The sequence below is a fragment of the Siphateles boraxobius genome, unplaced genomic scaffold (genome assembly GCF_051911475.1).
Source record: "Siphateles boraxobius isolate OS27281-9 unplaced genomic scaffold, OSU_SipBor_1 65, whole genome shotgun sequence".
In the NCBI taxonomy this organism is placed as follows: Eukaryota; Metazoa; Chordata; class Actinopteri; order Cypriniformes; family Leuciscidae; genus Siphateles; species Siphateles boraxobius.
The window spans coordinates 20,494,284-20,515,402 of NW_027509192.1; the positions used below are offsets into that span (position 1 = coordinate 20,494,284).

Genomic DNA, 21,119 nt, shown 5'->3' on the forward strand with positions numbered 1-21,119 from the left:
CAGTCGGCGGCTTTCCAGTGCGTCAGGGCTTTTATACAGCCGTGGTTCGCTCTGATTAAAAGGTGGCCCGAACGCCACGCGTGAGTAGGGACGCGGCTCTTGAGCCAGCGTTGGAGAGGGCGCATATGCAACAATCCTATCTGGAGTACGGCCGATGCTGAGGCCATGAGACCGAGCATCCTCTGAAACCGCTTGACGGGGGCGAGCGCGCCCGCCCTGAATGATGTTGCAAGGCGCCGGATGGTGAGCGCGCGCTCTGATGAGAGACGCGCTGTCATTTGCATCGAGTCTAGAACTATTCCCAGGAAAGAAATCCTCTGGCTGGGAGATAGTATGCTTTTTGCAAAATTGATTCTTAGACCCAGGCATTCTAAATGGCTGATAATCCAAGATCTGTGTGTTATTAACTGACTCTCTGATTGTGCTAGAATCAGCCAATCGTCGAGATAATTCAGTATTCGCACTCCCCTTCGCCTTAGGGGGGCATCCATACATTTCGTGAATGTACGGGGAGCCAGGGACAGGCCGAACGGAAGTACTGTGTACTGGTACGACTGTCCCTCGAAAGCGAATCTCAGAAACGGCCTGTGATGAGGCGCTATTGGAATGTGAAAGTAAGCATCTTTCAGATCCACTGAGAGAAACCAATCTCCTGGGCGTACTTGCGCGAGGATATGCTTGGTTGTTAACATTCTGAACGAGCGAATCATTAGTGCTTTGTTCAGGTGTCTGAGATCTAGGATATGGCGGAGACCGCCATCCTTTTTCGGGACGAGAAAATAGCGGCTGTAAAAACCTGCCTCGCTCAGAGAGGGGGGAACAGTTTCCACAGCGCCCTTTTCTATTAGTTTGCGCACCTCGGTGCGTAGAACATGTGAGCACTCTTTTCTCACTTTCGTCTCGACCACAGTCGTAAAACGTGGTGGTCTGCGAGCGAACTGGAGCGAGTATCCGTGCTTTACTATATTCAATACCCATTTCGGCATATCTGGAATATTTTCCCATGCCGCTGCGTGTACAGATATGGGCTGAATACAGGCTAGGGGCGGGCCGCTGTGACGCAGGGACCCGGCCAGCGAATCGCCTGAGCTCATAGCTCTCAGAGGCGCGGGCGCGCGCTGAGCAGCTGAGTGAATGGGCGCGTGTGTCATTACAGCAGCGCGCGCTGTGTCTGTAAAACTCGCAGCCTGGGCTGGGGTTGTGTTTGACACTGTAAGGACAGTGTTTATAAGTGGGGGTGCATAAACAGTGGTAGGCACACGCGTCACTTTTATAATGTTTCCCGCTTTTACTGGGGATGAATTTATAACTGTGTGAACAGTGCTTGTGTGTAGTGGTGCGTACATGACCGTAGGCACGTGATCTACATTCATGGGGTGCGCAGCTTGAGCTGGGAATGAATTTGGCACTGTTTTGACAGTATCTGGGAATGCACACTTTGTGGACATGTGAACCCTTAGTGACACAGGCAGAAAAAGACTCTTTTTGTGTTTTCTGTGCGTCGCCGTAAAAACGGCGTTTGTTTGCAGGTGAGCGAGCTCTGTGACTGGCCCATTGACTGCTGTATGAACATATCCAGCCGCCTGTAAGGGGACTGGGTAATGCTTGAGCTTTTGCAGAGAGAGTGGTCCGGCTTTTGCGAGACACGCACTCTCTCTTTTTATTCTTGTGGCTAGGACGGCTTTCGAGGCTCGGGGTTCAGCACAATCTTGGGCCGAGGACCCCGTCGCTCAGAAGGCGGCTTGCGGTTGTGAGAGCGCGAGCGGCGTCGAGCGTCAGCCTGAGGCGCGGGCTGAGAGGCGGTGGGGGCTGTTCTAGCCCGCTGCGGCTGCGGCGGCCTCTGTCTGCTCTGCGATGAGCTGGAGCGCTTGGGCAGGAAATGCCGCATAGCTTGTGAAGCATTCTGGGCCTCAGTGAAGCGTTCGGCGAAACCTTTAACCGCCGGTCCAAACAGCCCGCTGGTGGAGATAGGCGCGTCGAGAAATGGCGCCTTATCCGCGTCCTTCATCTCAGTCAGAGTCAACCACAGATGGCGCTCGAGAACAGTCAAATTAGCCATGGCACGGCCGATAGACTGGGCGGTGGCCTTCGTGGCTCGCAGGGCTATGTCAGTCGCGCTGCGTAGGTCCTTAAAGGCTTCGGGTTCGGGGCCAGACTCGTCCATAGAGCGGAGAAGCTTGGCTTGGAACACTTGAAGTACCGCCATAGAGTGAAGCGCTGATGCAGCTTGGCCGGCGGCGGCGTAGGCGCGACCGGCGAGAGCTGAAGTAGTGCGGCAGGGCTTCGAGGGGTGGGAAGCTTTGGCTTTCCATCCGGTGGTGGAGGGCGGGCAGAGATGATTGGCCACGGCCTCCTCGAGGGGCGGGGTAGCTCGCGCTAGCTAGCGTCGACGGGGCGGGGTCGAGAGTGGAGCCCGGCCAGTCGTCCGATGCAGCGTCGATTGACAAGCTGTCATCCATTCCCCCGTCGTCCTCGGACGCGCCGAAAGTCACAAGGCCCACCGCTCTGCTAGAGGGGTGTGGGTCCGGCTGGGTGAACTGAACCGGCGGTGGGGAAGGCAAGAGCGGCGGTGAAGCACGCGGAGACTGGCTCGGCGTGACGTCACTGAGCTCAGGTTCAGGAAGCCTCTGTGAGCGGCGCTTTTTCTTAGTGCGCGGCTCGAACAGAGGGATGGCGGCGATGGGCTCGCTCACGGCGAAAGCGGCGAGGCGAGCCCGCAGTGCGGAGAGACCCAGGTCGTCACATTCGGGGCATCCGCCCTTGGTCAAAGCAGCTTCTGCGTGGTCCCGGCCCAGGCAGCGAGCGCAGATGATATGACGATCCCCGTCCGGGAGAAGGTCTCTGCACGACGCGCAGGAAGGCATTTGAAACAACGCCTTGGAAAATTTGCTCTTTTACAAGTGTCGCAGAGCGAACAGATGTAAATACTTGCGTGAGCAGTACGCCGGATGGCTCAGTAGGATCGCGTTAGAAGGCGGCTGAAGGTGCCGACGTCCTCGTAGCAAATCCCGCTGGTATGCTTTTCGACGGCGAAGCTTCAATAATCCGGAGGATCCAGCGAAGAAGGTGTTCGCTGAAGGAGATTAAATCTAAAGAACTCTCATGACGGGGCGCCCAATATATAGCTCTTGGCCACGCCCATCTTGGCGGGCTCTGACGCGCGCGGGCGCGAAGCGCGCTCATTGGTCGCGCATTCAGAGTCGCCCCGTCATTGGTTCGAGCAAGTTGCCGCAGCACAGCCAATGACCGAGCTGCCTTCGTTCATTGCTGTCAGCTGTGCAGCTGCAATGCGTTTTACATAAAGACTTCAATATTCTCGAGAAAAGGAGTTTTCCCATAGCGTAAGCTACTTACGCAATAGGAGAGACCTCTCGAAAGGGAACCACTGACATGTTGTCTGATCGGACTAGAACATGGTGGTCCTGTATGAGAGGGAGGAAGCGCTTCAGTGCGTTCTCGATCGCTATCATTTCCAGACAGTCTATGTGAAGGAGCTTTTCCTGGTCTGACCACAGGCCAAAGACCGGTCTGCCCTCGAAGAGCGCACCCCAACCTGAGTTGGACGCATCTGTCGAGATGACCTTTCGTTACGAAACCGCTCCCATCATCACACCCTGCTGATACCAGTCTGCTGTTAACCAGGGCTGCAGAGCCGTAATTCAGGTCTGAGTCACTCTGATTCGTTTGCAGCCGGCAGCCCAAGCTCGGCGAGACACACGAGCATTGAGCCAGCATTGGAGCGGGCGCATGCGCAGTAAGCCCAGCTGAAGCACTGCTGCAGCTGAAGCCATACAGCCCAGCATCCTCTGGAATGTCTTCAGAGGGATGAAGGCCCTTCTGGAAAGTCGCGGCTATGTGTCGAACACGGCGCGCGCACTGTGTCGATAAACGAGCCGTCATGGCCACAGAGTCCAGTTCTATTCCTAGAAAGGAAATTGACTGACTGGGCAGTAATGAGCTCTTGGTCCAGTTGACCGCGAGTCGCGAGACCCAAGCTTTCCATATGACTGAGGAGCACAGTTCTGTGAGATAGTAGTTCTGTCTCTGACTGTGCCAAAATCAGCCAGTCGTCCAGATAGTTCATAATTCGCAAACCCTGATTTCTCAAGGGGGCGAGAGCCGCGTCCATGCACTTCGTAAATGTACGGGGTGCCAGGGACAGGCCGAACGGCAGGACGGTATATTGATAAACCTGACCGTCGAAGGCGTATCTCAAGAATGGCCTGTGACGGGGTATTATCTGAATCTGGAAATAGGCATCTTTCAGATCAAGAGAAATAAACCAGTCCCTCGGGCGAACGTGTGCGAGGATTTTCCTGGTTGTGAGCATTTTGAACGGTCTTTTCATAAGAATCTTGTTCAACCGTCTCAGATCTAAGATGGGTCTGAGGGCTCCGTCCTTCTTGGGTACGACAAAATAATGGCTGTAGAAGGCTGACTCGCTCAGAGAAGGCGGTAACAATTCTATGGCCCCTTTGCACAGCAGCTTTGCTATTTCTGCGCGGAGTAGATGTGCTACTTCTGCATTCACAGTTGTCACGGTCCGCGCTTGAAAGCGTGGAGGACGGCGAGTGAACTGTAGCGAATAGCCGTGTCTTATTGTGATCAGCACCCATTCTGAACCCCCTGGAATGGCTTCCCATGCGTCTATACATGTAGTTAGGGGGCGAATGGTCTCCTGGTTGCAATGCGGGGTCGAGAAACTGAGCCGGAGGTGTGGGCGCGGCCCGCGCGCGCCCTCGGTGCTTGCAAGCGGCAGCTCGCTGACAGCCATGACAGGCTGATACATAAGAGGCGTCCCGATTGCCGTGAATGGGGAGCGCCGTTTTATCACTTCGTGTTGTGCAAGCGGAGCCTTGGGCAAAGTGTATGTTAGTAAGTGTCAGCGCTTTTGTGCGGGCACGAGACTTACACATAAATTTGACGTCCCGATCGCTTTGGATGGGGAGCGTTTTATGATCACCCTGCGTTTTGTGACAACGCTTAGATGCACGGTCGGTGCTCGGGGAGAGGCATGTGTTAGTAAACGTGAGCGCTTGCCAGCGGGCACGTGACTTACATTCATAACCTGACTGAACACACTTCTTACATTCAACACTCGAGCAGCTTTTGCCTGCTTTATGAGAGTGGGCTCTGTGAATGACACGGGAAGTGTGTGCTTGTGTCTAGGGGTGAACACTGGAATGTGGGCACTTTCTCTACACTTAAAACACAATCGGCGTGAGCCGGATAACCAGAAATTATACTCTTTATTAGATTTCTCTGGGTCGCCGTGAAAACGGTGTTTGTGTGCAGGCGAGAGGGTTTTTCTACTGGCTTGTTGTCTGCTAAATGAACCACTGCAGTAGCCTTTTTGAAGGTGACTGACAGAGAGAAAAGCTTTGATGGCGGTTCGGCCGCAGCGGGACTCGGCCGTCTTTTCCTTCCTGCTGACGCTAGGAAGGCTTCGCGTGCGAGGGCTTCAGCGCAATCTTATGCCAAGGCCCTCTACAAAAAAAAATTTAGGCCTATGGAAACGGCTCAAGGGCACTTTTTTTGCGATACACCAAAACATATGCGACAAATCGCTTTCGGCATTCGTGACGTCATCACGCACACAATCTTATCGGTAAAAGGCCAATTGAATGGAAACAGTCTGGAGACGGAAAATTTCGTAATGTTTTTTTTTGCATATTCACTTTGTCGATAACATAACAGCGCAAAAAGTGGATTGACACGAGGCAATTGATTAAAATTAAGATACAATTAATAAAAAACGAAATTCACTTTAAAGAAAGGCTTTGTGCTTTCTGTTTGAGGTCTCTTTGAAAGTTTTAAAGAAAGTCGCTTTCAGAACGGTCATGTCCGTAACAGAGAACTGTCACGTCCGTAACATTGTTTTTTTCCTCATAAATGCGAACACGAAAAATTAAATAAAAATAATATTTTATGTTCTATGGAGGCTGACCATTCTTCATCGGGTTAGTGTTAGGCTACTTTTGTTTTGCGCAGTATAATTCATAGAATTACAAAAAAATATTTTGCCACCTAAAAGTTAAAGATTTTTTGTGTCATGTCTCATGTGTATTTCTCTCATATTAAATATAAAACACATGTGTAGACTGATATTTTTCTAATGTCTGGACTCCTTTATTAAGGGAGTATGGCTATATAAACAGACGTTTCAGTATTAAATGCATTTTCTGAGAATTTATATTTCAAGTTTTGACTGCAAATGTCACGTCCACGTCCAGTGTCAACACAACTTCCTCCCAAAACGCCTTATTGTGTGGTCTCTCCCAGACCCTTGGGCTTTGTTGCATTTAAAAGGTAGTTACTTCGAGCCCTATCAGATGAGCAACTGCTTAATTCTGCCATCGTCTTCTGATATTTCGGACACTTGCAATTTTTTGTGAAATTGAAATGACAGTAAGCTGGCAAATTTCAATTAACTGCCTGAATACTCTCTCCATTTTTTTGTTTGTTTTTGTTTTGTTTGTTTGGTGTTGGGGGTGCTGACTGGAACCTCAAAAGGTAGAATTTGCGATAAAAAAATGTAGGCTTATGGAAACGGCTCAAGGGCACTTTTTTTGCGATACACCAAAACATTTGCGACAAATCGCTTTCGGCATTCGTGACGTCATCACGCACACAATCTTATCGGTAAAAGGCCAATTGAATGGAAACAGTCTGGAGACGGAAAATTTCGTAATGTTTTTTTTTTGCATATTCACTTTGTCGATAACATAACAGCGCAAAAAGTGGATGGAAACGAGGCTACTGAGGCATTTTTTCGCTCCTCATGCTAATTTTCAAAGGATTCGAGAATCTGCTGATTGCCTGTTTCATAGGCCAAACCGATAAACTCGTATTTCATTGGACAACTCAAAGAATCACGAGAGGAACAAACGCCAATCACGAGCGGTTAAATGATAGCCCCTCCTGCCGCCAAATGTTTGAGTGACACCCAACAGGACACGGTTTCCTTTGTTGATTTCGCGCTATTTATTTTCATTTTAATAGAATTTTGAACAAAAAACAAATATTATGCATGATCGTGTTATCTGAAAACTCATTTATGAACGCAAGTAATAATAGTAATAATAGCAACGATAAGATCCCTTTAAAAATAGCTTTTTTTTTTTTTAAATACCAGAGTATCTCAAAGCCCCTTTACATTTCACTTTTTCTTGTTTCTGTAAATCACTTTAAATTCCAATTGGTGGTGAATCTGGAAAGCTAACAGAACTCATTTTAATGCAATTCATCGTCGTCAAAATACTCTCAAAACTTTACTTGCCATACTTGTTCCATTCTCCCGTGATATTTTCGGAATTGTATTGTTAATTTTTTAATGACAGCATGAATAATTAACATCAAGGTGTCAAGACTCTTTAAGCGACAGTGTGTGGCTCTTAAAAGAGCCGTTGGGTTTGATTAGTTATTATGATTTCAGTGGTTTATCCCCCGAAGCCATACAGGGTGCGTCCCTGTCTCTTCAGCGCGTACACAACATCCATGGCGGTGACGGTCTTTCTCTTGGCGTGCTCGGTGTAGGTGACGGCATCGCGGATTACGTTCTCCAGAAACACCTTCAACACTCCGCGGGTCTCTTCGTAGATCAAACCGGAAATGCGCTTGACGCCGCCGCGGCGAGCCAGACGACGAATGGCGGGTTTTGTGATTCCCTGGATGTTATCGCGTAAAACTTTACGGTGACGCTTAGCGCCCCCTTTCCCGAGTCCTTTACCGCCTTTGCCTCTTCCAGACATATTTACAAGCAGCAATCAAATGATGACAACAAATGTTCTATCCATTGTTGCAAGGATGCATTTTATATTTACTTACAGGACCTGATAGAAACCAACCTAGCGTCACAAGGCGCAAAACGCCCCTCCCCTCAATATCGTTCCAGCACAAAACAATGTGATTTAACCCAAACCATAATCTTGTTTTAAGTGACTGTTGGGAATGTAACTATACAAAACTAACAAGTTTTTGATGGTTTATTAATGAGGAGGCAAGAGAAATAATTAAAGATGTTAATATTGCCACTTGTGTGGGTCTCCCAGCAATTCCTCCTTGTTTTTTTTCCAATATCCAGTTACACAAAGACAAACATAATGAGGAGAATATTCTGGATAGAGTAAAGGTAGAAGTTTACATAGATCATACATATTATAGTGCCATCCAGATATATACTGATGGCTCAAAAGATCCAGATTCTGGTATAACATCTGCAGCAGTATTCATAGCGCAATTTAAAGTTAACATTTTGAAAAGAACTTCAGATCACATCTCAGTATTTACATCTGAATTAATAGCAATTATATTAGCATTACAGTGGGTCGAAGAAGTTCAGCCAATCAGATCAGTTATATGCACTGACTCTTTATCTGCAATTGAAAGTCTAGCAAGTGGTACTTCTATAGCTAGACAGGACTTCATTTTTGAAATATTACAAAGTCTTTTTAGAATCAGACAATTGAGAATCATTATTCATTTTCTTTGGATACCAGCTCATATGGGGTGGCAGGAAATGAAGAGGTGGATAGTTAAGCCAAACAGGCCATACCATTTCAAGAAGTTGATATTAAAATTGGATTGAGTAAGACTGAGAAAAAAAGTATAATAGCAAAGGAAATTAGGAAGAAATGGCAGATGAAGTGGGATAGTGGAAATATGGGTCGACATTTATACAAAATTCAAGAAACAGTTGGTTTAGAAAGAAGACATTTTGGAAATTGTAAGGATGTTATAATTTGAAGAATCCGCATTGGCCATTGTCTACTAAATCAAAGTATGGTCAGGATTGGGAAACACCAGACTGGGTATTGTGACAAATGTAGTACCGAAAATATGGAAACAGTAGAACATGTATTATTAAAATGTAAGGCTTATGCATGAGAAAGATTTAAATTATTTCAAGCATTAAGAAAAATGGAAATGGAAGTTTTTTTTTTTAATCCAAGCATTATTAGGTAATGGCCCAAAGCAATTTAAAATATATGTATTTAATAGAAGTATATAGAAGTATTTAATTTTTTAAAAGACACTCATTTAAGTAACAGGATTTAGGTCAGTACTACCATAACATTATCCACACTCCAATCCAGTAGGTGGCGGGAATGCACCATTAAAGTTTGGTTTGCCAACCGCCATTAAACTTGAAAGAAGAAGAAGAAGAAGAAGAACAAACCATAATCTCCTGTCCGACTTCTTTCATGTTTTATAAGATTTATTTAATTTGATGAAGAGGATGTTATAATAACATCATACAGAAGATACTGAAAAATAAAGAAATGCGCTAGTCTAGAAGGACAGTATAGTACTTTTTTATTAGACATTACGGACATATTTGCAGAATATTAATGATTTCTGGCCTCAGTGGTTTATACTGTAGGTCTAGCTTTAGCTGAACTTGCACCTGTATAAGAGTAATTGTATAACAGTTATTTGGCATTCAACTTGCGACAAAAGTTTCAAAACAGACCATGTCACTATTAAGGAGTAAATTAGCTGGAAGAAAAGAGTTGGAAAAAACAACCACTGTAGTTTTGTTTGAAGATGAAAAGAAGCTTTACCTGTAAATATGAAGATACATTTCTAGCTCCGTTGAAACTATCCACAACATCATTCAACATCGTCAATCAATTGCGCATGATAGTTGTTAATTTCAATACGTTTTTTTTTTATAATTTGCCCTAAAGGTTGTGTAGTTCGCACCCAATACAACTGATATCACAGCATTGAAGTAAAAAAATAAATATATATATACACACAAACATTGAAATATATAACCACTTTTATTACATACAAATAATTCATATTTCCTTGTGTTTAAGTAACTTATAATTAGGGTTAGGATTATATTTAATAGTATGGTAATTGATGGTTTTGAGAACAGTGACACAAAGTGTTACTGTAACGCATGAACGCAATTTTCTACTCATGTCGTGAAACTGGAAATTATCTCGTTCAGTGCAGTTTTGGTGGCTCTTAAAAGAGCCGTTGTGTGTTGACGCAGACGCGGGTTTAAGCGCGCTCTCCGCGGATGCGGCGGGCCAGCTGAATATCTTTGGGCATGATGGTGACCCTCTTGGCGTGGATGGCGCACAGATTGGTGTCCTCGAACAAACCGACCAAATAAGCCTCGCTGGACTCCTGTAGGGCCATGACAGCGGAGCTCTGGAAGCGCAGGTCCGTCTTGAAGTCCTGAGCGATTTCTCTCACCAGCCGCTGGAAGGGCAGTTTGCGGATCAGCAGCTCGGTGGACTTCTGATAGCGGCGGATCTCCCGCAGAGCCACGGTCCCGGGCCGGTACCGGTGAGGCTTCTTGACGCCGCCGGTGGCCGGGGCGCTCTTACGGGCGGCTTTAGTAGCGAGCTGCTTTCTCGGAGCTTTACCACCGGTGGATTTACGAGCGGTTTGTTTGGTTCTTGCCATTGCTGCGGGATTCTTTTCTCTGTTCTGCTTGTGCTGGAAATGCTGCTGTATGTTATCCACCCGCTTTTAAACCATTATACCGCCACTAGGTCATAATGTCGCGAGGATGCAGACCTTGTGATTGGCTAATACGTGACGGCTGCGCATGAGTACCAGCCAATGACTGCGCGTTTCCTCTTTTTCAAACAAGTGGGAGGTTTCCCGCTCGAGCTGCTTTGTTCTGTTGAATACTTTATGAAACACTGTATATGACACCTCCCTGGTCTTTATGCTCACAATGTTGTATTTATTTGTTCTGAAATACCCGTATTAATCCCCAGTGGTTGTGCAGATCTCGGATTAGAATAAAATCACATTACAGTTTGTATAAAAGCACTGGTTTTCATACGTCCCGTAAAATAGGGGATCATTCCCTAGACCAGCCCTACTACTAAAGGGCAAAATACCCAGAGGTAACTGATCAATTTCTGTTACCATGAAGCCGAGAAGTATATTGCTTTTTACTTTGGATAATTTATTAAAATATTCAAAACATTATCAGAGCTTGGTAGACCAACTATATTTTAATATTAAGGAATATGGGTTGAGTGACAAACACACATTAGGACAGGGGTGTCAAATTCAAACTCAATAAAGGCCACGCTGAGGGTTGTGAATAAAATCAGGGCCCAGATATGTATTTAGAGGATTTTTCATTTATAATTAGGGGATCATCATGTGCTTATAAATAACACGCACACCTACGACTGTACCATTACTTGGAGACATCATGTATTTTACTGGTTTCATGGGAAATTCCATCAACCAAACGCCTTTCTGGTTTATTTTTAAAATATCAAAAAGAAAAAACACTCTCTATCAGATCAAATGGGTGGCTCTTAAAAGAGCCTTTTGGTCAAAATAAAACAATCTTGGGTCCTTTTATTTAGATTTCGAGGGTTTCTCGGTCTTCTTGGGCAGCAGTACGGCCTGGATGTTGGGCAGCACGCCGCCCTGAGCGATGGTCACTCGGCCCAAAAGTTTGTTGAGCTCCTCGTCGTTGCGCACCGCCAGCTGCAGGTGACGGGGGATGATGCGGGTTTTCTTGTTGTCCCGAGCGGCGTTTCCAGCCAGCTCCAGGATCTCAGCGGTCAGATACTCGAGCACAGCCGCAAGATAAACAGGAGCTCCGGCACCGACGCGCTCGCCGTAGTTTCCTTTGCGAAGAAGCCTGTGGACACGGCCGACGGGGAACTGAAGTCCTGCCCTGGAGGAGCGAGTCTTAGCCTTCGCTCTGGCTTTACCACCGGTTTTACCTCTTCCACTCATTTTCTTTTTCCTTTTAAATAACTAACAAAAAACTTCACAATTAAAAGAAAGTAACAGAATGAACTCTGTGCATCTCCACATACTGGGTTTAAAGGAGAGTGCCAGTCGCCGATTGGTTCAGAGTCCGTACAGATTTAAACCAATCACTGAACTTCTCTCCCCCTTCTAGCGGAAATTATTGTGCACTGTTTGCACAAGTATTTGTGAGTGTGATTAATAAGAAGACATAAGAGATGAAACCATTCAAATGTTTGTTATATAACATTTAAAATAAGTACAAAAATAGATATTGTAGGCTGTTCCTACCAAAAGTGCTGCATCTTAAACACAGTATATTCTGTGCATATTATCACTGTCCATGTTGTTAGATGTGGGTTGTTTGTATTGTATTATCACAATTCCACAGCATAGTGTGTCTGTGCCGTGTTGTACAACATGCCATTTCTGATCACTGTCTGAACCCCTTTGTTTTTTTGGACATTTACAAAACATCTTATATATAAATAATGGTTTACTTAAGATTTTTTTTTTAACTGGGTGTTTTGAATTGTTTTAGTAGAATGAATGATTCGAAGAGGTTAGAAGCCACATCTTTTATCTGCTTTCGAAATTAACACCAGTAATATAAACGAGTTTTGCTCTTATTCAGAGTAAGTGGGTGGCTCTTAAAAGAGCCGTTGAGTAACAAACAGTGAACTTTACTTCTTTTTGGGCGCTGCCTTTTTAGGCTTGGTGGCTTTGGGTTTTGCGACCTTAGGTTTAGCAGTCTTCGCCTTTTTAGGACTCTTGGCTGCTTTCTTAGCGGCTGCTGGCTTCTTTGCCTTCTTGGGGCTCTTCGTCGCCTTCTTAGCGGCTGTGGCGGCGGGTTTCTTGGCCTTCTTTGGCGATTTCTTAGCGGCGGGTTTCTTGGGCGATTTCTTGGGGGCGGGCTTCTTTGCCGCAGTGCTTTTGGGCTTCTTGGCAGCAGCGGGTTTCTTGACCACGGGCTTCTTCGCTTTACTAGCCGCGTTCTTCTTGGTCTCGGCTTTCTGCTTGTTAAGCTTGAATGAGCCCGAGGCGCCGGTTCCTTTGACCTGCACCAGGGCGCCTTTGGTCACCAGGCTCTTGATGGCGATCTTGACGCGGGAGTTATTCTTCTCCACGTCGTAGCCGGCAGCAGCGAGCGCTTTCTTCAGCGCGGCGAGAGACACGCCGCTCCTCTCCTTTGACGCGGACACAGCTTTGACGATGAGCTCGCTGACGCCTGGACCTGCCTTCTTGGCTTTCACAGCGGACTTCTTCTTGGGCGCTTTGGCCGGGCCGGCAGCAGCGGGGGCGGGTGCGATTTCTGCCATTTCTCTCTGATCAGATCTGCAGTCTTTCAAACGCTGTCCCTGATTTCAGCAATGAATGGCGCTCGCACGGCGCTGCGCTCTTAAATAGCACATGCGAACCTTATAGACTCAACCTGCCCGGTCGGCGTCTGTGCGCGTCCACGAACCCCTCACGAGTGTGTTTTCTTCTCTTACATCTGAGGCAAAATTGGAACGGTAAAATAGTTTAGCGCAGTCAAAACAAAGTAAACACCAAGCAGAGGTTCTGAGCTTTCATTGGAGACTAATATACGCTAAAAGGGAATGTTTACTTTGCCTCCATCAGATCAAATCCAAGGCGAGCATCAGCCACGGGGGAAACCCGCTTGTAAATTTGATGAATAGTTTAAGTGGAAAAGTTGATAAAAGCCTCAAAGCGTCTTCTGTATGTTCAGCAAACAGTCTGAAGAGACTTTAATGAAATCAGCATCAGTGAGGGGCGTCAGGAGGTTTTCGTACAGATGTGGTTTTGGGCAGCTTGAAGCACACGATCATCCGGAGACATCTCTCTGTGACTCTCATGTCTGCCCAGATGATCTGTCGATATAATAATGATAACATAACACAATAATAAATGTATACGCCTGATCACACAAGTATTAATGTTTTAACTTGTTAAACAGGTTTCCATACGCTGCCCAGATAGCAGACCAACATTGAATCTACATTGAATCAATGTTAATGCATTAACCAAAAGATCATTGAATCAATGTTGAAATTTAACATTGATTTTTCATCAGGTTTGCACCCTGAAATAATGTTATTTCGACGATGAAAAATCAATCAATATGGTCATAAAATCAATATTATTTCAACCATAATTAAATCAGTTATTTAACATTGAATCAACATAGAAACAATATAAAATCAATCTTGCTTTATGTACAGCGAGATGCTAGTTTATTAGGCTTGTACTATGCTTGAATTTTTAAATGACTCCTTTCAGACAGAGACCATTAAATATGTTTTTTAATCAAAATGTCATTACATCCTTCAGTTTACAAGCAAATGTATTAATTTATGGCCCCACAACGGAACAGGAAATATCACATTCAGAAAAAAACAAGGCATTTTGTGACAAAGACAAAAACAGCGAAGTAGCCTACTAGGCCTACGGTAAGAGATAATGAAACATTAATCTGATAAATAGTTCAAGTTCAATTTTATTTATGTATTACAACCGACCAAATTGCTTTACAGAAGAACATTAAAAGATATAGCATGCATTAAAAAATAAAACAAGATATAACATGCATTATAAAAATGCTATTTATAGTTAGCCAATATTGGAATACAAAAATGATATTTGCCGTCGTCTCCCATTCGCGTGATGAGCTCCCGCTTCTTTGCGCCTTTTTTGACTCAGGCAAATTCTACGTTCACCCTAGAATGAAAATTAACAATTTACCCACTGTTGGTTTTAACCGCGATGACGTTTGGTAAAAGACAAATTGAAATTCAATATATTATTAGGGAAAATCATGGCCGTTGGTTTGTGCACGGCGCGCGTTCATGTGACTAATACATTTAAAATCGCAGTTTATACCGACTCAGGAAAAGCAAACAAGTTGTAAAAAATATAGATAAATAAAAATGAGAAATGAAATTGAGATTGAGATTTAAGATTAACTTACCTCAAAAAAACACTCTGTCGTTGCCCGAATGCTTTGTCTGTCTGTCTGTTTCGCGCTTGATATGCCGCGCTTTCTGATTGGCTGTTGGCAACCAATGTTAGGATTGTCTAGGCAACCAGTGGAGAAATTTAAGCTGACCAAAAATCAACATTGATTCAACGTTTGTCTTTTCAACACTGAAAAACATTGAATTATCAACATTGATTCAATGTTTGTCTTTTCAACACTGAAAAACATTGAATTATCAATATTGATTCAATATTATTTTAACATTGAATTTTCAACATTGTTCCAATATTATTTTAGCATTGATTTTTCAACATTGATCCAATATTATTTAGCACTGAATTTTCAACCTCAACCAAAATGATGATTCTGGTGGAATTTCAACATTTAATCAATGTCACCTTGCTATCTGGGTGATGTAGGCCTACATATCACGTAAATAAAATGTACTCATCACGTGTTTCCCCTTATTCGTCATTCATATCTCAGTTTTCGCATGCGAATGAGGATTGTGTAAAAGCTCATATGAACGACTTGTTCATTTACAGCAAGTCAAAGCTAATTGCTTAAAAACAACTTCTTTTTCTCAATTATTTCCCTCCTTGTTATATAGCTTGTACTTTTCTGGACATTGTTTGAAACTTTGCAGTGGTGCTACTTGCTAGCATTTCTTATGTCATTGCCTCAGATTGTATTCCTCGTTTGTGCCTCCTCGTGTCTTTGGATAAAAGTGTCTGCTAAATTAATAAATGTTAATATTAAAGCACATGTCACACATTGTAATTTTTGTTATATTTTGATTTAACCACTATTAGATGCTATTTCGTATTATTCACACTATATGTTTGATTTGCACAGATGTTGGGGTTTTGGTCAGACTAAGCTCTAACCCTTAACAAACATACCCGGGGCCGTATTCACAAAGAATTTTAAGGCTAAAAGTAGCTCCTAACTGGCGAATTTAGTAGCAACTCCTAAAAATAATGGGCGTGTCACTCCTAACTTTAGGACTCCTCATTTTTTTCACTAAGAGTAATTCACGAAGCATTTTAGCCCTAAAAGTAGCACCTAAGTCTGGGACAGCTTAAAAGAAGTCGAGAGGACTCCTAACTCACTAAGACCTATTCACAAAGGATTGTAGCGCATCCCACCGCCTCTCGCAGTCGTCCGGGGTCTGCGACACAAGCGGGAATGCTGCATTGATCTGCAAACAAATCTTCTCCTATGTCTCACGCTTAGTTTTACTTGAATCCCAGTGTCGAATTTCCATTTTATTTTTATTTTTTTATTTTTTCAGCACCAACTGGGCCAGCAGCAGTAACTGATCCTGCGTCCAGTTGGGCTTTCTTTTTCGTTTTGGCGAGTTCATAATCCACCGTCATTCAACTATTACATTACTTCAATAGGAGCAACATTTACTTGCTTTAAGTGGTCTATTTAGGCTATGGAAGCTTGTTTCCGCCACAGAATGAAAAATAAAAAAGCTAATTGCGACTTTTTATCTCACAACTGCGACTTTATTTCTCACAATTCTGACTTAGTATCTCGCAATTGTGAGATAAAAAGTCGCAATTATTTTAATTTATTTTTATTCAGTGGCGGAAACAAGCTTCTATATTAATAGGATGTCAATTAACCAAGCAAGTGTTAATGCAAGAGTCGTTTTTCATTATTAGGAAAGTGGCGGTTTCATTAGGGTATTAGGCTACCTTAATTTAATTTAATTTAATTCACCACTTTTCTCTCTCTTTCTGCCTTTTTAGAATTACACTTCACTGGGGCCTGCACAAACATGTCATTATATATGCATTTCGATGACATTACTATTATTATTTTGTGTAGGACACAGACATATTTAGATGTCGTAATTCCATGATTTGTTGTGTCTGTGTTATGTTCCGCATGATGGCCCTGTCATCTAACAACCAATCACCGTGATCATTGCGAGGAAGCTCGTGCATGAGAATTGATGTAATCCATAGCAACGAAGACTCACTCTTAGTTTAGGAGTTGTCATTTTTCCTTACTAAGAGTAGGTCTGAAAGGCGTTGTGAATAACTTTTAAGAGAAAACTCCTAGCTAAAATATTTTAATGGTATTTAGGAGTACTCCTAGTGGTAAAATAAAATTCTTTGTGAATACGGACCCTGATCATCATCCCAATGCGTCATATACGACGCTTTTGCCAAAGAGTACATATCACGCACATGGCACCCTTTAGCGTAAATATAACACGCACAGAGTATGGGTAGGTTTAGGTCTGGGGTAGGGTCAGGGTTAGACCACTAGGAGGCGCCTTCTGCCCCATATATATCTGCGTCTCATATTTACGCTAAAGGGTGCCATGTGCGTAGGATATGTACGCTTTGGCAAAAGCATCATATATGACGCATTGGGATGAGGACGGGCTGGAATTACACAGGTGTTAAACGTGGATTGGTGGGACATTTTGTTGCCCTTTGGCCATCATAAAATGTTGAAAATCAAACTCAGTTTTTTAAAGGTTAAAATTTAAACTCGTTTTTAAAAACTTGCGTAGTCATGATTGAGGGATCTAAAATAAGTTTCAAATACTCATGATTCAAATTCATGGGCAATGTCCCTTTAAAAGCAAATCAGTAAAAACAATTGTCTGAAAATGAAAAATATTGTGTATGAATTCCTACCTACTTTCTCACAACCGCATCATTTAACATTTTTTTGTTTTCAGATATTTTTTGTTTACTTTTTAAGTACTGCATTATTGATACTCCAGTAAATTTTCATTTAATTATTAGTATGTTTTTTGCTGAGTTTATGAATTTATTGAAAACAAGGTGGACAAAATAATAACAGGGTGGACAAGTAAAGAATGGATGGATGGTTGATTTCTCTCACATTCAACCACATTATTACTTTAGTTTGAACTGGATTTAGATGCTGGGCAACAATATGTAAAACATTGCCAAATAACTTTAAATACACTACTTTAATCAACTTTAATCATGATGTACTTTCCCATCACCATGTACACTCTCAGTGTCCACTCTGGTGTAACATGGACACTGACAGGGTTTACATTCTGACTTAAAATCAGCCACTGCACCGTGTCTGAGCAAAATGAAGGGTTTCACATTATAGCAGTTAGCTCTAAAAATATTTAGTTCACATTTTTTCTTCAGGTTTTACCTAATCTTGGTCTCTCAACTAGTTTCAAATCATGTCTGTCCATTATTCATTTGTTTTTAGAAAAGTCAGTGTTTCGGTTCATTATCATGATATTGTAAAAGCTTACTTTAGTAGGCTGATAAGAAGACAGACAGAGTACCATCATCCCTCCACTCAAGTAGTCTCTCTCACTTACACACAAATAATCTTTTCAACAGCATCACAAGACTGTAACTTGGACAGAATGTAATATTAAATTCATTACAATAACATTTGACCATTCACCTTTGTTATACAGACTTTCTCTTGAATCTACAAAAGCTGTCTTCATCTTTAGCCACCACCATGTCTTGCTTATTATCCTATGCCATGTCTAACTGCAGGAGTTAAACCTATGATTGAGACATATTAGTTCAATATCAACACTTCTATAGAATTTTTTTGCCCATAAGGCACTAACATGTTGTTCCTTATACAAATTAAGAAGTTGTGTTACTGTCTCCACAACAAATATTGACAATCACTTGGTCTCACCTGGCTTTTGAAAGCCCATTCCCATTAGCTCTTTATCTATTATCTCCTTTTCTTCAGGGTGTTGTCCCCTGACATAGTTGCAAGTTGTGGACACTTGTCACAATGAAAAACAAGCCACCCAATGAAGGCCATTTCTGGTGAGTTTTATGGGGGAACATTTCTGGGTCAGACTGCTGTAACTTCTCAAAGCTCATCCCCCCATTCATGATGCTCCTGACCTCACAGTCATCCGCTCCACTCTCATATACCCAGCTCACATAAAACACCTCCTTTCAGGGATGCACAGTGGCGGCGGTAACCCCCTGCCTTAGGTTGCCCTCTGTTTGGCCAAAGACCCGTCGTTCAGAAATCACCTAGTGCACACTGATAACCGCTCTTTCCCATTACAGAATCTTGACAGTTTTCTTCAGCAGAATCAGATTTTTTCTCGAGCTTATGGAAGGCACACTGAAGAGTCACCAGAGCAATTGGGGTTGCACTGTTAAAACAGGGAATAACAGCAGTATTTAATCACTAAAATCCATTAATACATCTTAAAACAGCAACTGCTGAGATTATACTCATGGTATACATAACATGGTTTTATAACATAACACTGATATAACATGGACACTAACAGGGTTTGCATTCTGACTTAAAATCAGCCACTGCACGTGTACCTGAGCAAAATTAAGCTATAGAAGGTTTATCTTATAAAGAATTACATGTTTTTTTTTTGTTGTTGTTGTAATTTGAAAACTATAATATATTTAAAACTATACTGTAATTTTTCTATTTCCTTTTTATTTTTCCCTTAACAGGGTGGATGTAGGTTGACCACATAACATTTGAAAGATAAAATTGCTAAAAAATACACAAATAAATTAATAGAGGATCTTACTCACTTTCCCAAGTTGTTTTACCTCCAAAGAAGTGATGACAACTTTGTGATATGATATAATTTAATTTTTCCAACTTTCATTTAAAGAGAAAGTCAAAAATAACAGGGTGGAGAATAAATTGACGGACAAGCTAAAAATCTTGTTATAATTGCCAAAATAAATTTAATAATTGAAAAGAATATACACATTACAGAGAATCTTTACTGTGATATCCTACCAAACAATGTAAAAAACAAAAACAAAACATATAGTAGTCAGTCAGGCACCTGTATAGCACTTTTAACAATAATAGTGATAATAGGAAATTAAAGTAACATAGATTGTTTTGGCTTTACAGCAGCTCTAGAATAAAGTTATTGTCTAGCTAAAGTTAGTTTTGATTGATTCACTTCCGTCACAACAATCATTATTAACTTAAGGGCCGCTTACACGACACCGTTCTAACGGAAAACCTTTAATGCGATCCGGCCGCTCATTTGCTCAAAACAGTGCCTGGTTTGAAAACCATGAAACAGGTTCCAAGGAACAAGCCTTTGAAAAATTTATAATACTGAATTTTGTATCGCTTCCGCATAGCCACATGAACCAGAATTATCCCGACAACGTTTTATCTGAGCTAAAGGGAAGGGAAGGAGGCCTTCACAGTGGAGAGACTAGTTGAAACTTAGGACTGCGATGTCGTCGTGTCCAGGCGTAGGTCCTTCATCAGAACCAGATACGGCCTGGATCTGGCGGACTGCGATAAACCTCAGGATAAACAGAGAGACTAATATTAGCGTAGACGCCATCCTTCTTATGATGTAACACGTACATCAGGATTTATGGGAAGTGTTCCCGGTTCCGGCTGACCGAATCTATGCAGCCTAACATTGAATTATAGAAGTCTATAATGTGTTATGCCAGGTCAAAGAGATGTGTAGGAAGAGTGTTCCAAAGTTTTGGTGCTAAATAGGAAAAGGATCAACAATATTTTGAAATTCATACGATGTTCAATAGGGAGCCAATGCAGTGTTGACAGAACCGGGCTAATAATGTCATACTTCCTGTTACTTCTGGTAAGACTTCTGGTAAGAACTCTAGCTGCTGCGTTTTGGACCAGCTATAGTTTGTTTATTAAGCGTGCAGGGCAACCACCCAGTAGAGCATTACAATAATCTAGCCTTGATGTCATGAACGCATTAACTAACTGTTCCGCATTTGTCATTGAGAGCATATGACGTAATTTAGATATATTTTTAAGATGGAAAAATGCTGTTTTACAGATACTTGACACGTAACTTTTAAACGTTGCCTAAGTGTTGTATTTATCGTTAAATTAGGATACACAGGCCTACAGGAAAAATGCTGATATAGTTCAAAATGCTGTAAAATGTCTCAAATAATTGTTTTAATAAACTTCAATATGATTAGAATTCAAATGGTGTCATTTATGACTAAGACAGGTTTAAAATTGATATTGATCAGCATTTTAAGGCAGTAAGATCATGATCTTTACTGGGGACACAAAATAAACCGAATCCCAGAAATGACCCTGGTACTAAAGAGTCTGAAGGACACTGGAGATGAAGAGCTGATAATAACTGTACAATCTTGTTAAAGCATTTTGAATTCAAACATTAAAACACAATTATTATTATTTTTAGTTAGTTTACCACTTATTACTAAAAGTTCTTTCTTGGATTTGAGAACATTATGTTTTTTTCTGACCCAGGAAAATATTTTTCTTACTTTTGCTCATGTGAAAAGAAATGGGGCTCTCATGACACAGTAATTATATGAAACATAATTTTCCTCATGTTTCACTATATTACAACCCTTTCTCACTCCCAAGG

At 42.6% G+C, this 21,119-nt stretch overlaps 3 protein-coding genes and 1 pseudogene across 3 annotated transcripts; all 4 read right to left on the reverse strand.

Annotated features, from left to right (window-relative positions):
• Nucleotides 1-7,439: 7,439 nt before the first annotated feature.
• Nucleotides 7,440-7,751, reverse strand: LOC143721289 (histone H4). The gene has a single exon (XM_077211577.1). The coding sequence runs from the start codon at nt 7,749-7,751 to the stop codon at nt 7,440-7,442; it is 312 nt and encodes a 103-aa protein (XP_077067692.1).
• Nucleotides 7,752-9,855: 2,104 nt separating this feature from the next.
• Nucleotides 9,856-10,462, reverse strand: LOC143720478 (histone H3-like). The gene has a single exon (XM_077209945.1). It carries the CDS (start codon nt 10,423-10,425, stop codon nt 10,015-10,017), a length of 411 nt encoding a protein of 136 aa, XP_077066060.1. The 5' UTR covers nt 10,426-10,462; the 3' UTR covers nt 9,856-10,014.
• An 833-nt stretch (nt 10,463-11,295) lies between these two features.
• Nucleotides 11,296-11,754, reverse strand: LOC143721182 (histone H2A-like). Its single transcript, XM_077211426.1, has one exon. It carries the CDS (start codon nt 11,731-11,733, stop codon nt 11,347-11,349), a length of 387 nt encoding a protein of 128 aa, XP_077067541.1. The 5' UTR covers nt 11,734-11,754; the 3' UTR covers nt 11,296-11,346.
• Nucleotides 11,755-12,356: 602 nt separating this feature from the next.
• LOC143721178 (histone H1 pseudogene) lies at nt 12,357-13,099 on the reverse strand (annotated as a pseudogene).
• Nucleotides 13,100-21,119: the final 8,020 nt, after the last annotated feature.

Excerpts from the sequence above, each read along its gene's own strand:
- LOC143721289 (XM_077211577.1), bottom strand. The coding sequence starts at position 7,751 with ATGTCTGGAAGAGGCAAAGGCGGTAAAGGACTCGGGAAAGGGGGCGCT.
- LOC143720478 (XM_077209945.1), bottom strand. The coding sequence starts at position 10,425 with ATGGCAAGAACCAAACAAACCGCTCGTAAATCCACCGGTGGTAAAGCT.
- LOC143721182 (XM_077211426.1), bottom strand. The coding sequence starts at position 11,733 with ATGAGTGGAAGAGGTAAAACCGGTGGTAAAGCCAGAGCGAAGGCTAAG.